The sequence below is a fragment of the Petromyzon marinus genome, chromosome 14 (assembly GCF_048934315.1).
Source record: "Petromyzon marinus isolate PM22_M1 ecotype Great Lakes invasive population chromosome 14, UKy_Petmar_22M1.pri1.0, whole genome shotgun sequence".
Classification (NCBI taxonomy): Eukaryota; Metazoa; Chordata; class Hyperoartia; order Petromyzontiformes; family Petromyzontidae; genus Petromyzon; species Petromyzon marinus.
Window position 1 is genome coordinate 840,920 of NC_133680.1, and position 17,240 is coordinate 858,159.

At 50.3% G+C, this 17,240-nt stretch overlaps 1 protein-coding gene across 1 annotated transcript in view; it reads left to right on the forward strand.

Annotated features, from left to right (window-relative positions):
• EXOC4 (exocyst complex component 4) overlaps nt 1-17,240 on the forward strand; it is a 113,240-nt gene that overhangs the window by 24,078 nt on the left and 71,922 nt on the right. The window contains exons 8-9 of the mRNA XM_032954491.2: nt 633-781; nt 3,846-3,934. Of these exons, the coding sequence (XP_032810382.1) occupies nt 633-781; nt 3,846-3,934 (238 nt within the window). The remainder of the gene's footprint in view (nt 1-632; nt 782-3,845; nt 3,935-17,240) is intronic.

Here is a 17,240-nt window from a genome sequence, read left to right on the forward strand (position 1 = left end):
GGCGCTGCTGTGATGAGAGTGGTGATTACGGATGACTAAGGATGGTGATTGATGATGATGGCGGCGGTGATATCCGTGTTGGCGGTGATATTGACGGTGCTGCTGGCGGTGGTGATAATGGCGAAAGTGATGTTTGCGGCTGTCAGGGTGGTGGTTATGGCGATATTGATGGTTTGGGGAGATGGTGGTGATAATGCAGGCGTTCGTGATGACGATGGTGAAAGAGACAGCTGTGGCTGTGTTAGTGATGATGATGTTGTTTATTCCTGGAGTGATGATAATATGGGCGATTGTGGATGATGGTGACGGTAATTGCTGGAATGTAAATTGTTGCGACAGTGACGGTGACATAGATCGTGCAGAGTGATAATGTTGCTTATGATTATGATGATTCCAGTGGCGACTCCCATAGCAGTGATGGTTGCAGCGATATTTAGATGGTTGCTTGAACGCAGATCGTGTGTGCATTGTTTACGATTGTTGATCATGAAGATGGTTGTCGTGATAATGTAAGCACTGGTGATCGTGACGTCGATGGTGGAGTTGGTGAAGATTGTGCACGTGTCGGTGGTGGCAATATATCATCGGTTGCTTTTCGTGGTGATAGTGATTTGACGATGGCTCCTTCGCAGATGTTGCTCACGGATTACCTGGATGTGAAGAACACTCGAGCTGCCGGAGCAGAGCCCTCGGCCCAGCTCCCCTACCCCAGTTCTGGTGGAGACTTCTCCTCGTTCTTCGTGAAGAAGAAGCAGCAACGACAGCGGCCATCGCTGTTCAAGTGAGACCGGCACCGCATCGAAAACCATCATCGCTAACACTCGCTGCCATCGCCACGATCGTCTTATCGATCATCGCCGTCACTGCGATCATCGCAACAGTCATCCCCGTTGCTACTATCATCACAACAATCATCGCCATCACTACTATTATCGCAGCTATCGCAGTCGTCATGGCAACACTTAACAGCCATTATGGCAGCACTTATCCCCATCGCCAACATCGTCACAACTGTCTGGTCTCAACATCATCACAGTGCATCCGTCGCTGCCATCACCATCTTGACAATACTTAACATAGCGCACATCACCACCATCACAGCACTCAACTCCACCATCATCATCAAAAACCTCAATTATGGATCATCACAACCGTCAACGCAACACTCGGCGTATACATCTTCACAACCGTCATCACAACACTCCAATAACCATCACCACAAGAATGTTACACAACACAGGATCGCAACCATCATCGCCATTGTTGCCACCCCTGCCTCAGCCATGACTCTCACGCTTGAGTGGAGCGCACGCAACGCAGCAGCTGAACTGTGGCGTAACGGCACCATTTTACGGACAGGAAGCAGCCTTATTAATCACAGATGACGAATACAACAATATGCCATGCATTTCCATCGTACACAACACCACAATAAAAAATATCACAGCAACGCGTTCCGCAGCGACGGTTCTCAAAAAAACACGGAGCGACTTGACAGTTGACAGTTGTCAAAACGATACTCGTCTTCGGTCAATGGACGTTGTTGCCGCAGCAACGGTAAAGGTCCCTCCCTCCGTGTCTTATTCTTGGCTTTGGAAATATTTGTTTTAACAAAAAAAAAACAGTTGGCTGATTTGGGAAACGACAAACCCTGATATCTTAGGAGGAAGGATATGATTTTATATATTTTTTTATGTTTAGGATGAAACGATTTTTCTTTCGGTGCCGCCACCAGCAACAGAGTGGACGAGCGATTCGGAGAAAATAAAAATGTCAGGAATCAATGCAGAGCCTGCGGAGGTGGTGTCAGCGGCACCTTGCCTTTTTTTTTGTAAAGCCTTTTAATTCAGCGGCAGATTGTTGTGGCCGCGCGCAAGCATTTCCTTTTGCAAATTGTCTGTCCTGTGAAATTGTTTCAATTTGTGCCTGCCAGTCCATCGATTTGTCTTTGAAATGGACGCCGCCGCCACTTGGAATCGGGAGTGCGTGTTATGGAAAATAAAGCATTTAATCTGGAGCGTTATTAAATTTGAAGCGGTATAAGGGACAGTGAGTGATGGCGGAGGATGTGTCCGTGATATTTTACGGGGGAATATCTCTCTTTCTCGCGCGGTAACGCATAATTATTTCGACATGTAAACACCTCCGTGCGGGGAAAAAGTGCAACGCATCTCAGCCCCCACCATTTAATTCCAGATAAAAGCTGCATTGCCACCTGGGTGTCCTGTGAAGCCAGAGGCAAATCAACGTTATCACCATATACCTTGCTCTCTCCACCGCTGGATGAAGCCCTTTCCAAGACCAGTCGCCATCTCTCACCGATTTGCAATGCAACAAGCCCCACCCGGCTCTTCTCACGACTTTTCCTGCCCAAGCCCATTTATTTTGTTATTCATCAGTCAATATGATGCCTGGAATTTGCATATGTTCTCTGAGTCGTGAATTTATCTGCCTGTCTATCAGTGTAATCCTAAACATGCCACACCTCTCTCTTGACAGCTTTTTATTTGTCTTCGGCTGGACAGATGACTTATCTTTTAAAGAAAGTTGCAGGCCAAAAAAGCGAAAGACGATGTTTAGGTTTATATCAAGTCGGTGTTATTCATGCAATTTCCATCTACCTATCGCTGAGAAACTATGGGCAAGTGAGAAGGCGCTGAGCCTCTGCCAATAATTGCCCAAGCTCTACAGTCCTCTATATATAGATATGTCTTCAGCCAATTAATGGGTGTTCTTATCTTGCAGTTACACACCTGGGCTGTGTGTTGGGCTGTCATGCAAGCGTTTAAAGGTTCATTCATTAAAATGTCAGATGCTTCCCGATTGCACTTTGGTGATATTGTTGAACAAAATAAACACAATTTAATTGCTATCAGCCAAACATCCCATTGTTGAAAAAATACCTGCCATCTACTAAATTGGGATTACACATAGCCACAACATCTTGGCAGGACCCTCCTAATAAAGAGTCTTGAGACTCAGTGAGGTTTTCCAGGGCAAACAAGCGTAGTGATAATAATACTGCATCATCGCTCCTGTACTGTTTAATGTGACATCACTGCAGTCAGAGACCACCTGACTCTAACTTTAAGGTCTTTTTTTTCTCATACAGCGTATCTTCAAACGTACGTATCGGACAAGTGAAACGCGCGCACCGTAGGTATTTTGCTTCAAGGCAAGATACTTTTGTGTTTAGGCATGCACCTTATTTTAATTTTAACGCGACTGTGTGTGGGCTTGCACATGCAGCGAGCGAGCGACGCGTGGGCATGGGTGAGACTCCGCGCGGCGCGCACTGCAGCGACGTTAATCGCACTCTCGCACCATTTGTCACGCGGGGCCCAGTGTTGTGGGCCCCTGCCGTTGTTTCGACTCGCAAATTTGTTATACGATGCTCGCGGACCGGTGATGGTGATGCCGATAATGACGATGAAGGGTAGTGATGTTGGAGCACCCCCGGCCCCGTTGGCAGCTATCGTGAGCCGTTGCGTTTGCTTGTGTCATCTTTTTTATTTGCCCGCCCCATCCAGCCGGGATGGCTCGGCGGCAGAGTGAGCGGCTCGCGATCGGAGTCCAATTCCTAGTTAGTGATTGGCAGCCGTGCATCCCTCCGGGGTCGATAAAATTAGCATTGCTCTGTGGTGAAATCAACGGTGGTTGTCCTATGGATAGAATGACCCGATGACGACGACCATGGTGCTGACGATCACGACGACGAGTGGTGACAGCTGACCACGACCCGTTCCATTGGCTTTCGCCCTTGCCGTGCGTGCTTGCCACCCACCGCCGTGTTCAGCAGCGCCACCGTGCGCGCCCCATCTGCCCTCTCCCCTCCACGCCGGCAGGTTCGAGTCGTCGTCCCACGCCATCAGCATGAGCACCTACCTGCGCGAGCAGCGGCAGGCGCTGTACATCAAGAGCGGCGCCCTGCAGGGTGAGTCGGAGGCCTGGAGAAGCTGGCGCAACTCGCACCACCACACCTGTGACACTTCGAAGGCAAAGCGGGTTGGTGGAGCGCATAACGACTTGCGAAACTCCCAAACCTGCTTGGAGATGTTTTTTATATGTATATAAAATATTAAAAACAGTTACTTAGTACAGGCCCAATTCACAAAGTAGCCAGTAACAAACAGCACTTTCTAAGTTGTAAATAGAGACGATGGGACTGACTTCCACAGTGGCGCAGTGAGACGAAAGAAGCAAAATAGAAGTGCTGTTGTGACCTGCAGTGTGGCGGTGGAAAACAGTTTGCATGCAAGATAGCAGTGTATTTGTGAACCCATATGTGTGGATCTTAAGTGTCATCCCATCCGGCATGTTAAACCCCTCGGTGCGTGGATGTGCGACCACCATGCATGGCAGGCTGTTATAGGTTGCGGAACCACTTGGTGGGTGGCAGAGGGTTTGCCATAAAATCAGATGAGAACCAGGACACTTCTCACTTGCAAGGGCGACCTGGGGCGTTAGTCTGCCAGCAGGAGGTGATGATCGCCGCTGTGTGTGTGTGTGTGAGATCCCAATTGGATAATTTGCCTGCAATTTTCTAATTTGGCAAATTTGGACTTTTGACGCCGGCACACGATAGCCCAATCTTGCGAATTATGTCGCAGGGATCTTTAAAGTCGGCTGTGAAGCGGATGGAGAGTGGCGTTGTTATCACACCCGCAGTGTTAATCGGAGTGGCCGCTGGGTTCGAATCGTGACCATCGGCAACAAGCGTCGAACGCGAGGCAACGTCACCAGCCATAGATGCCTTCCTGGATAAATGAGTGCCATTATGGGCAGTATTATTGTTCCCATCAATCATATGGCATTGTGAAATTACATATTCAAATTAATTAGAGAGCCTGTTGAGATTTGTATGTGTTCGACTGGGAAGAGGTGGGAAAGAACGTGTGATGGGATATGGGTGCTATTTGACATCTGTTGGATGAATGTTGGGCTGAGTGGACACTAACATTTACATTCGTTACAAAACTGTCACAATTCAATACACTGCAACACTCTGCAATGCCCTGCAATGCGGTGTAATAGCTGAAACACTTTGTTGCACTGAATTACATAAATACGCCGCTATGCTCTACGCTGCACTGCAATGCACTTCCATAACTACAACACCATACAATGCATTGCAGTGGCACCAACACACTATAACAATGCGACGAAAGCACAGTACTCTGGAATGTGTTTCGCTTCGTATCGAAATGCGGGCGCACGCGCGCCCACACGTGCGTGCGTGCGTTGAGGTGCGAGTGGCGTTCGTCTTTGTCCGTTGATCAGTTCCACCGCCTGTAAAGGTTGCCCTGCGCCCGTGGTATTTGCATGCCGTAATTGCACTTGTTACTCGGCGCCTCTGCGTAAATAAGCAAGGCACGTTTTAAATTAAACCCTCTTAAATAGGCGTTCGCGGGCGTGTCGAGAAAGCACCGTTCCGGCATTATCGAAGGCTCAGGCAGGAAGCTTAAAGTGTTTTTGTAAAAAAAAAATGTTTGCAATTTACATTATGAGTGAGTTGATAAGCACGGTGAGTTTTAATACACCAACACCGCTGCCGCCACCCTGTGCCGACATTCTCGCATGGCCCGGCCGCTCCCGGCTCGGTGCTAATAGATCATCCCCCTCCATCGCAGCTGCCACCAGGGAGCCCAGCTCACCGTATCACCGGGCCAATTCTGTTTGACTTTGTAATGTATATTTTATGCCCGGGCAATATTCCACACCGCCCATTAGGGGCACAGGAAGCGAGCAAACGCGCGCCCCCATGTCACGTCCTGGAGTTACGGTTTATTTTTCATTCCCCTCACTAAGTGGATAATTATCGCTTGGCGAGGGTTTATTAATTAATTTATCTCCATAAAAAGTTGCTATCGTTTATCAACTTCCTCCCTTTTATTTTATTGCGGCTCGGTCATTTCGAATTTTTATCAATTGAGGGCCGATCCTCGATTCGATACCTAATTCACGCCCCTGAATGAACAGCGCAGATTTATCTGTTACGAAGAGCGATGGCTCTTTTTGCGGGCATGTGCGTTTATATCGGTATTTATTTGTGTGAATCAGTAAGCCAGCGTATTGCATGAGCTGACACGGCGTGTGTGCGTGCGTGCGTACGGGCGTGCGTGAGGTGTTCGGGAGCCTCGTGTTTGCCAGTCAGGGGTAATACACTTTTACCGGCTCCTTAATCTGTACGGATACCGCACCACGGCTCAATTTGCAAGCTCGGCAGTAAACGCTCGTGAAATAAATATATTTCACTACAAGCGGCATTACATGGATTTCATCTCAAAACATGTAATTACCCCCTCCACCCTCCACTCCCACTGACTTCCCCCCAAAAAAAGCCAGAGGAGGGTGTAGATTGATGGCTTGTCAGTGTAAATTATGCATAACGAATGGAGAGTGTTTTGGCTGTGATGGATGGCAGTGGCGCATGCAGCTCCGTCGCCCCTTCTCCACCGTCGTCACAAGAGCCCCGGCTGCGTGGCTAGTGCCGCCGCCACCGCGGCAACTTGGCGCCGGCCCACTGCCGGATCGCGTCGCTTTAACGTTGATGAATTGGCGAGCGCCGGGTGGCATGCCCCTTTCACCCCGCGCAGACACCGTTCCCAGGCTGGCGCTGGATGATTTCTCGGTGGCTCGCTGGTGCTTGCACGCGCCGCAGGTCGCCCCCCACACCCTTGCAGCAGGAAGTGACCAGCACCCACTCCGTCGCCTCTACCCCGTGTTCTGTTTGCTCGCGCCCAGCCTGCTTCTCTCTTGCCTGTCGCTGAATCGACCGCTACCTCCCCGCTCCCTCTTCCTGTTTTGCGTCTTCTCCACCTCTCTCGTTCGCTCCACTTGTGCGTGAGGGGTCAGTGTTTGTCGGCGCCGTGGTGAGAGTGATGGGGGCGCCCACTGCTCTTCGATGCACATTGAGCTGGTGATTGCTTACCACTCCCAGCTCACTCTAACACTCAACACTTCCTTCCGCTCACTGCTCTCACTCAGCCCAGTGACCCCATGAATCCGAAAGCTTCAAATGCTTTGAATTCTTGGCCAAAATGTTGTTTTACATGAAAACAAATGTGAGTGTTGTCAAAGTACCACGAATTATATATAGTCTTTTTAGTCTATTTCGTACTAGCTTTACTACCCGGCTTCGCCCGAGACTTGGAATCTTGTCTTGGATAAATACACGGCCTACGCTGAGGGTGGGGGGGGGATGCGTGACGTCAGCAGGCACACTGCGTGACACTGCCGGGTGACATCGCAGATGTGACGTCATCGCTCACTTGCCGTGCAAAATATATCCATTATTGCGCCCCCCCAATACAAAAGTCTATTTTTATACTTTTTGCATTATGTAGTGTACAATCTGGAAGCTGCCCACATGCCACATTTCAAGTTTGTTGCATGTTGGGAAGTATGCTAAACATTTGGAACAGACACACATATTCACAAATTTCCCTTTTATATATATTAGGCATGTGGGAGAATGGTTGTGCAGTTGTTCTATGTACCCAGCCGTGGCTCACATCTGTAGCGAGTGATATCTGAACTGATCCTCGGCCTCCACCAACCCATGCTGATCAGTGTATGGTCAAACAACCTTCATGACGAATGTGGCATGGGAAGACCCTCATCCAGCAGTGGATTGAGATGGGGCTGTACATGTGCATACTTGGAATGCAATTGGTTTCCTTTCTCACCCACCGGGCCAAATGAACTCACCAGTTTTTGAAATTCCACCTGCCTGTGATGGGGGTAAGTTGTACACACATATATTAGAGAGACGTGAGTTTAAACAAGTACAGCAATACCCCGGTTTACGTGCTGAAGCGTGCAACGAATATCGTGCCGACGTAAATAAAAGTGATTGACGGGGTAGGTGGAGGCGAAGGCTGAGGCGACGGACACGAGCAAGGACGGACGATGCTGTCAGCGGCGTGAGTGTGGGGTTGAGGCGACGCAAATCGGGTCGCGGTGTTGATAATAAAGTGAGGACGTATTTGCGAAACGACATAAAAGGGGGAGACGTCATTTGGGGCGTGATCATACAGGGGAACAGCTAGTCAATCGATTGATCGCACAACCGCTGCTGTTGTGCTCATTTTATGTACTGTACAGGACCTGATTAATTCCGCGTCCTCGAGGCAGAAACGTCCTTGTGGGAGCGCGATGATAATTTTGGTTTGTAAAGCGAGCGTCGAGGCACTGCACCAGCTGCAGTGCGTTTCCTGTTGTTGCGGTTGAGCGTTGAGAGTCGGGACTGACATCAATCAGGTTTATACGCGGAGCCAGGTGAGAGCCCATCGAGAAACGATGCCTCTCTCCTGGAAAACGGCTGCCTCCTGGGTTAAGGGCTAAAGCGCAGTATAATTCGCCGTTGATGTCGCGCGCGCGCGCCCTGTTGAAGTGATAGCGTGTAGCCGGCTTGGCTACCAAAGGCGTACACTCGTACCGGTGTACAGATTATTATCATCATCATTATTACTCTGCTTGTTCACTGAGTCTCATGACTCTTGTTTCTGAAAGGGTCCTGCCAAGTTGTTGTTTTTTTCAGTTCGGGTTGGTGGTTGCTGTGTAGATTACAATATGCAGATTATTTTTCATTTGAGCAAATTTGGACCATGAAGCCGGTGGTACACAGTGGTCAGCTCTCGCGAATCACGGAATCATCAATCTCGCTGTGAGTGAAGCAGACTGCGCATCCTTATAGTTGTATGGTTAATACACAGCTGCGAATAACCACGCGGTTCTCCGGGTTTGTAATGCAGTGCGCTCACCTATATACACACTCCCGTACCGCTGGTTCCACCGTTCTTTGTCGGTCGGAGGCAGCAGGGGCCACTTAAGGCGATTCCGGGTCGCTCATAAATCACCGTGAGGCTCCGTGCTGCTGGAGCGTAAGTAAATGTTTTCTATCTGAGCCAGAGTTTGGTTTCTTTGCCCAGGGGATGTTTTTAATGATCTCAATTCTGGCCGAACGCTTCTCCCCCCTCTCCTCTTCACCCCTTGCCTGCCCTACCCCCTGCTCAGCGACCACACAACCAAACCCATCTCGTGGCGTGTCACCCTACCTTACCTGCGTGCCATGGAAGGATAACGCATCCCGCTGGGGGGCAAGGGAAGTGGAGGTGCAGATGGGGGTGTGAGTGTGTGTTTATGTTGCACCGTGCAGATGGGGGTGTGAGTGTGTGTTTATGTTGCACCGTGCAGATGGGGGTGTGAGTGTGTGTTTATGTTGCACCGTGCAGATGGGGGTGTGTGTTTGTGTTGCGCCGTGCAGATGGGGGTGTGAGTGTGTGTTTGTGTTGCGCCGTGCAGATGGGGGTGTGAGTGTGTGTTTGTGTTGTACCGTGCAGATGGGTGTGAGTGTGTGTTTGTGTGTATTTGTGCTGCACCGTGCAGATGGGTGTGAGTGTGTGTTTGTGTTGCACCGTGCAGATGGGTGTGTGAGTGTGTGTTTGTGTGTATTTGTGCTGCACCGTGCAGATGGGTGTGAGTGTGTGTTTGTGTTGCACCGTGCAGATGGGTGTGAGTGTGTGTTTGTGTATTTGTGTTGCACCGTGCAGATGGGGGTGTGAGTGTGTGTTTGTGTTGCACCGTGCAGATGGGTGTGAGTGTGTGTTTGTGTGTTTGTGTTGCACCGTGCAGATGGGGGTGTGAGTGTGTGTTTGTGTTGCGCCATAGTGTAGCGGTTGGCTCGCTATGAACCCGGTGACCCAAGTTCGATTCCTGCCCACGGCCACCACCTGTGACGATTGTCTGAACCGGTCCTGGGCTACCCCTAGGTCGACTCACTTCAAATGAGTACCTGGTGCGGTGTGTTAACATCGCCACAAGGGAGACAAAGCTCGCTTGGGTGTGGTGCTGGCCACCCACCCCCTCGTGTGCCATGCCAGCTATCGTAGGTCCTCGCTTAATAGCATTTTCGCCAACCGTCTGTTCAAGTCATATGGGGGATCTTTGGGTGTGTGTGGACACGGTAGGGGCTTTGTGCGTGTCATTGTATGCGTAGTGCAGTGGTTGCCAATGCACTAGTTGTTTCTGGTGTGGTCTGTAAACAAAAGCACTAGCATTGGGGAGACAAAGGCAGTCAAAGGTGACGCTGGCCACCCACCCCCCCTGTTGGCCTTAATAGATGCCCACTAAGAAGACTTGCCCTAATAGTCTAAATGTCTTTATGGGTGGTCTTTGTACATGAGGGAATAGGGAGCGGTGGTGCAGGGGTTAACACACTGCAATATGAACCCAGCGACCCCGGCTCTGGATGATCTCAGTGGTGAGTGATATCACAACCAGTCCTACTCGCTTATTTGTGTGTCTGAGTAATTGTGATTGTGTATTTATGTGTTTGTATTTGCCCGAATGTATAGCTCTGTGTGTCTTGCTACCATATCAGGCCATTTAGCCTGGGTCCCGATTGAAAAAAAGAGAGCATCTTAGTTCAATGGGCCTTACCCCAAATTGACTGACAGGCTGCATGTGTGTATGCACATGAGTGTGTGTAATTGAGTGTGTTTATGTGTATGCATGGGTGTGTGCATTTGAGCGTGTATTTCAGTGTGATTATGTGTACGCGCCCGTGCGAGCATGCGTTCGAGCGTGTTTACGTGTATGCGTGGGTGTGTGTGTTTATACCGTGTGTGTGTGTTTTCGTGTTCACTGGATATCCTCGTGGTCAACGCACTCACTACGATGCTCAACGTGTATTTGGTCGAGAGGTCAATTTTCACCACAGCCCAGTCATTGCTGTGGGTCATTACAATGGTCGTGCCTCCTGTAGAGTGGACAATAAACATTCCGTAATGCCATAGCCAATACAATTATTTTTAAATAAATTGTTTAAAATCTTTACCTCTAATATATATTTTTATATTAATTTGCATTAATTAGAGATTACATCTAAATGAGCTCTCACCTGGATAAATAATGCAGCTAAATTGGGAAGTGATATTGAATCACAATGAGCTCTCAGCTTGTTAAATAAAACACTTTTTAACGAGCCTAAACGTTAAACTTTTGACCAATGAGTGGGGCGTGCGCGAGCGGAGGAAGGCGACCAGATCTGTGAGGCAGGGCTAGAGTTTCACCAACCCATCATGGTGGACCACAGACCAATCAACTCCTTAACCTTGAGGCCGTTTCCTCTGATACCCGCATAAAAGTTTCATGCTGGTACGAAACGTCACACCGACAGCCCGGTCCCATGAGGCCCCTTACTGAGCTGCACCCCTCCCTTGCTTTCTCACTCCCCCTCCACCCCCACCCAAACTCCCCCTCCCCTCACCTTCCGCCCACTCTACTCATCCCTGGGTCTACGAGGGGGAGGTGGGCCGGCATCTTCCCGTCATCTCCCCGTCATCTCCGCCCGTGCTGGGCGGATGATTTGGCGGGTGTTGGCGGCCGGTGGCGGCCGATGGCAGCGTGCTAATAAACAATTCATGTGCACTTACCGCGCCTCGATAGCTTTACATCGACGGCGGTGCCCTCGCCTGATTGATACATGCCCTCCATTTCATAACACGGCTCCCGTACAATTGATATTGTTTGGTGTCAGTCATTCCGAGGCCTCCTCACGCCTCCCACGCAATCCGCGCTCTACGATGTCGCGTCACGCGGTCGTGGTGGGGTGGGCGGCGGTTGATGGTGGGGGGGGGAGGGAATAACAAAAAATGCTCAACTGATGTTAAAGGGAGCTCGCGTAAGTCATTCAGAACAACGCGCCGGCTAGTTGGGCTAGCGCGAGCCGAGCGATCTAGAAAATTGGCCTAATTGCAGACACGTCCCTGTGTCGGCAGCATGAAGGGCGGCGCTGGTTCCAGACGGAAGCCATGTCTTAAACGGCAGGGTCTCGCCGGCAGGCCATCAGATTTCCCGCGATGAAGACGGGAGCGCGGGTCTTTGATTTCGTCCCGGAAAGACGGATTGTGTGGCCGAGCGTACGGAACCTAAAAATGTCATGAAGACCTTTCAGCGGCTGACACAAGTCTCGTATAACTACGAGGGAGAAATTAGTTTAGGATGCCTTGAAAGAAAAAGGATTGTGGCTTAAAGTGCTGTCGCTTTGATGAAACGCGGGCGCACAAAATCATTCCGAGAGTTTGCGAGAGGTTGGCGCTGGGGGTTCAAAGAGCGCAGTGGAGCTGCAGTCTCTGTTCCGCTCGAGTAAAGCAAAACAGATCTCTGCCAAAGTAATTCCCACAGACCAACGGACGGTAAATTGCATTTAAGCGGTTCGGCAGAGAAAATTCATCCCAAACAGACGCCAACAATTTTAACGAGCCCCATTTCCATCTGTCTCCCTATCATCTCGCGGCGAGACGCGGCGAGCGCGTGAGCAAGGGGCGGCGCTGCCGGCCTTGCACCCGTGGCGCCAACCCTGCGTGGTGCCGCATAAATTAACGACGCCGGCATAGAGAGACCAACGGCTCGGTCTAACGGTGCAGAGTAGCGGCGCCGTCCCCCACCTCCCGCTTCTTAGAGAATCTCGCTCGCGCGAAGCCAATTCCAAGTTCGTTACGGCCGCGCACGGGGCTGCCGGGGGGCGGGGAGGGGGAGTGGGGGGGGGCGCGTCGATTGCGCGCCCCGCGACGCTGCCAGACCCCCACCAGTGGATGAAAGTGCCGAGCGCGGAGCGAGCGAGCGCGGGCACTACTAGTTTCATGAAAGAAAATTGAAAAAAAGAGGCCTTAGCCCCTTCCACTAAATATTTAACGTAATTCTGAGAAACGCTCGCCTCCCACAGGCAGAGGTTATCAAATGTTACCAATTTACTGTGAAACATACATTAGTGTGGCTGCGATTGTTGTTGCGCTGCACGTACCGCTGGTTACATGACAAGTTTCGCTCATTTAAAATATGTTGAAAAGTTAATCTGCAGGCCTGCTCTTCATTCGTTCTCAAGTTTTACTTCCCATTGTTGCTTCCTTTTCAGCCTCGCGGCCGCCAGCTGCAGATTACGTTTCAGGATTTCAACTTTGCAAGCTATCGGAGGGAGAGAGAGCGAGCGCACTTTACCTACTTGTCATCCTTGCGTGTAAAAAAAAAACTCATCAGTGAGGGTTGCTCTGCTCATTGAGAAGAGTACTCAGCCAAGGTCTCTGCCAATTGAAAATTCCTTCTTTGATTAGTTTTTTTTTCAAAACCCGTTGACGCATTTTACGTGTCCTTCTCGTGCCACCTCGCACGTGACTCGCGATGATTCTTTTTATTTCGTCGCGCGCCTCGAGGTGCCCGTTTTGCACTCTTTAGCCAGGTGCTCATTTTCTGGTATGACGTTTGCGTGTCCGTTCCACGTGTCGCCTGGCTCCTCGCTCACCCACCACCCCATTCTCTGCTCTGCCCTCCCCCATGCTCTGCTACGCCCCCCCCCCCATCCCATCAAAGCCTTGGTAATCCACGCATGCCGCCGCATAACCCCAGCCACATTAGGCGGTGGCTCGGCCGGCTAAGCCGTTGACGTGCGTTCAATTATAATGTGTTTTGTTTGCGCCGCCCCCTCCGTCGTGTGACTGACCTGACGATGTCCCGCTGAGGATGGGACCTACACTGCTAGGGCGCTGGCTTCCTGAGGCCTTCACTGCTAGGCTGGTGACATGGCCAATAAGGCCTTCACTGCTGGGCTGGTGAGATTCCCTTTGTCGCAGAGGTTCGTGGTTAGGCTGCCCAGGCTAACACTACCCCTATGTTAAAATTTCCATGGCGTTATTCAATAAGGAGTGGTATTTTGCTGGGATCGCGGTCCAAAATTTGTCACATTTTATATTTCTTACCCGCAAATTGCTTAATTACTATTCAACACACAAGCAAACTATACGTGTCTGTGAAACATATAGCACCTTGCACTATAAGAATGGTGTGAAAACACTTGAAAAATCAGATTAATCATAACGCAAAGCGATTTTCTGTTGACTTCATCACACAGATCTTTAGTAATTGTATCGATCCCGAAGGAATGATGCGCTGACTCAAACCTCAACGAGGATTTAAAGTCGTAAGTTTTCATAACCCGACAAATGAAATTGCCACACGTGTGTACAAGCGGTTCAAGTGCCAATTACAGTATTATTGTTTTTGCTCACCGGTGAGTTGAAGAAAAATTCTCACAACCAAATTGTAGCAAGTCGGTCTGACGTATCGCTTGAAATTGTGGCAAGCATCTTCAGGTAATAAAAAAGTAAGTCAATGTAATCATATTAAACCCCACGGCGAGGTGGCCCGCAGAAAGGGGCACGGCCGCTGGCGTTAACAGGGGCACTAACGGAGTGCTGACAGGCAGACGTGGGGGGGCGCGCCACTGTCAGGCGGGACGGCTCTGTGTTCTCGGGAAATATTATCTCGACGTCAAATAAATTGCCAGCGGGCGCGTGACAGAGCGAGGCGTTGCGAAGGCGCAGGGTCTTTGGAGGTCACCGCACCCACGGGAGAGAGAATCTTCCAACTCACTCGCGGGGAATTTTGTCAGCGTCACAGCGAGTGAGAAAGCCCCCCCCTTCCGCACGCCCCCCTCCTCCCGTTCCATTATCTGTCGGTGTCGAGAACTGGACTTCGTCGGGCCCTGGCTTTGTACCCGACCCCTGTCCTCATCCCACCCTCGATGGAGCGTGTGAGTAGGCGTCCAAGACGGTTGGTCCCTCTCTCTGCGGGTGTTCGCTGACGCGAGAGCGGACACGTGCATGTACGCCCAAGGATCGCCTAAGTCCCGCGTTCGCGTGGGTGCGGGAGGATCTTTGGCCATGGCCAACGGGGTCCGGTCTAGATTTGGGGAATAGAGGGCCCTAGGCGCAGTGAGTGAGAGAAGATTGACAGAGAGGGAGCGACAAGGAGACAGGAACGAGAGATACACGGAGAGACAAGCGCATGAGCACGTGCAGATGAATCACACGAAGATGCAGAGAGAAAGATGGAGAATGTTGGATACCCTTAAAGAAGATTGAACAATTATTGGCTAAATTAAAAAAAAAACTGGATTGAGGATTATGATTTTGTAAGGCCAATGAAGAGCAACGATTAGAGATTCAAATTAATTAGAATTGTAATAAGGCCAAGTAATGAAGGTGAAATGCATTTTAAACATTTAAAATATTCAATAAATGTAATGTGGGGTGGAGTGGTTCCAGTGGTTGGCGCACACTGCACATTACAACTAGCAACCTGAATTTGATTCCTGGCCACGGCTAATATCTGCCTCAGGTGATATCTGAACTTGATCCTGAACTCCCACCTCCACCAACCCACACTGACCACCGTGGTGAAGCTATGGACAAGCAATCCCCATCACCGACATGCCAAGGAGTGGCCTTCGTCCAGCAATGGATAGCCAAAGGATTGTGAATAATTTTACGTTTTATTATTAGAGATTTTGAGGGTTTTCCGTTTCCCATTGAGCGGGAGACGCACACGCTTGAAGACGGCGTTCGGCTTGAGACAAGCGTCGGCGTCCATCTTTTCCGCGGCAGCTTTGTGTTTTTTTAATTGCCAGCGCGCGTCCTATCTCGGCTACGGAATGGATTTCCGCCATTACGGTGTCATTCAACCATCAGTGCCGCCCCACCCCCTCCACCTCCTCCTGGCTCCTGGCAGATCCGCCATTAGTATTGACCTTGGCACGCAGCATCGCCGCGCTGCGGTGTGCACCTGACTGATGGCTTCTGAATGTGTCTCCTCTCTTTGCTGGACCGATCTGTGACTCCCTCCGCAAATGAAAATTAGCCCCCATGTGGAGGTGGCCGAGTGGCTCGTGGGGGGCGGGGGGGGAGGACGGTTGCTGTGTGCAGAGGCGCTGAGCCGGCACGTGATGAGACCCTGGATTTCAATCCGGATTTCGTCCGGCCTGGCGGCTTAGCGGTAGACCGAGCGGTTCACCATCAGAAGGATGCGAATTCAACACTTGGTTGGCGGGGGGAGGGGTTGACTCTCAGCCCATCATCCCTCCTCTCTGGGATCGATAACACGAGTCCCAATTTTCGTGAAAGTCAAGGGCGGTTGTCTTCTGGCAATACTCGTCCCCGCCATATGATAGTAGAATTTCCACCACCGGCTCTGGGCTGTAAACTGGAGACCGAGCACCACTTCAATGTTAATTTGAGCCGTGAATCACGTTCACTTTTCGTTGGTAAATAAACCGGATTTTCAAGTGTAGCGAGTTGATGATCTCAGCCCTGTCACCAATAATTGCGCAAAAAACAGTATGCTTAGTTTGTCACTTTGGCAGATTTGAGGTCCGTGCACAATTATTTTTAGCCATGCACAGGGTAATGAGTTTGTGGTCTGAGGCCAGGATCTGACTGCATCCACCAAACAAACGCATCGTATGTTTATTTTGGCTTATACTGGCTTTGATCATTACGTTAATTAGTTCAGTTGGCACGCAGTGAACCCTCTTTGCAGGACATATGGCATAAAACATGTGCCCCTGGCATGGTGAAGTGACTTGAGATATATTCCCGGAACATCGTTTTCTAGTTTCCACTCTCTGACACAGGGTGGTGCGCTGTTATCTGTGACAGTTTAAAATGGCAATATCCTTTTTCATCACATGATACGGCAACTAATAGTGTAATAAATAGGATTTTGTAGTGGGGAGTAGGGGTGGGTGGAGGTGTTGTGTGAATTGGGGAGGGGGCCAGGGGGGTGGTAAGCGTGGCAGTGGCAAAAGCAAATAAAGAAAAAAAATAAAGAAAATTCGCTCCTCCGCAGCATCCCAGGAGAATGAAGACCCGGCTCGATTCCGCCGAAGAGAGATTGCGGTTTCTCCGGGCTTATCCCGGCGACGATGGCCGGCAGTGCAGCTCTGGTGCCACGGGGCAGAGGCTGGCGGAGAGAGAGTGACAAGTCTGTAAAGAGGCTGATCTGTCGTCACCGCCACGGCCGACACTTATTTAATTTTAACGATCCCTTTATCAGAGCCGAAGTCACCGTGACACGTGGGTAATGCTGGGGCGACTGCGGCACATCTGCGCGGGAGTGAATTAACGTTGATTTATGCCCGTGATGCCACGTGCGCACGCACCGGTGGAATGTTAGAAACTTGCAATTTTCCGCTATGTGTTCGCAAAACGTTGGGGTGCATTGTAGCTGTTGCGCCTGTGCATTACTGAAGCGCGTTTATTTTGAATGCAATGCATGGCTTTTCTCCGTGTCCAACTTTGACGAGAAATATTTTTTATTTAGGCTTTTTAGCGACCCAAATGTAATCGGTACCGGCAAAGTACAGCAACACAAGGGTCAACGCATGGGCAAGGCACAATCCGTTG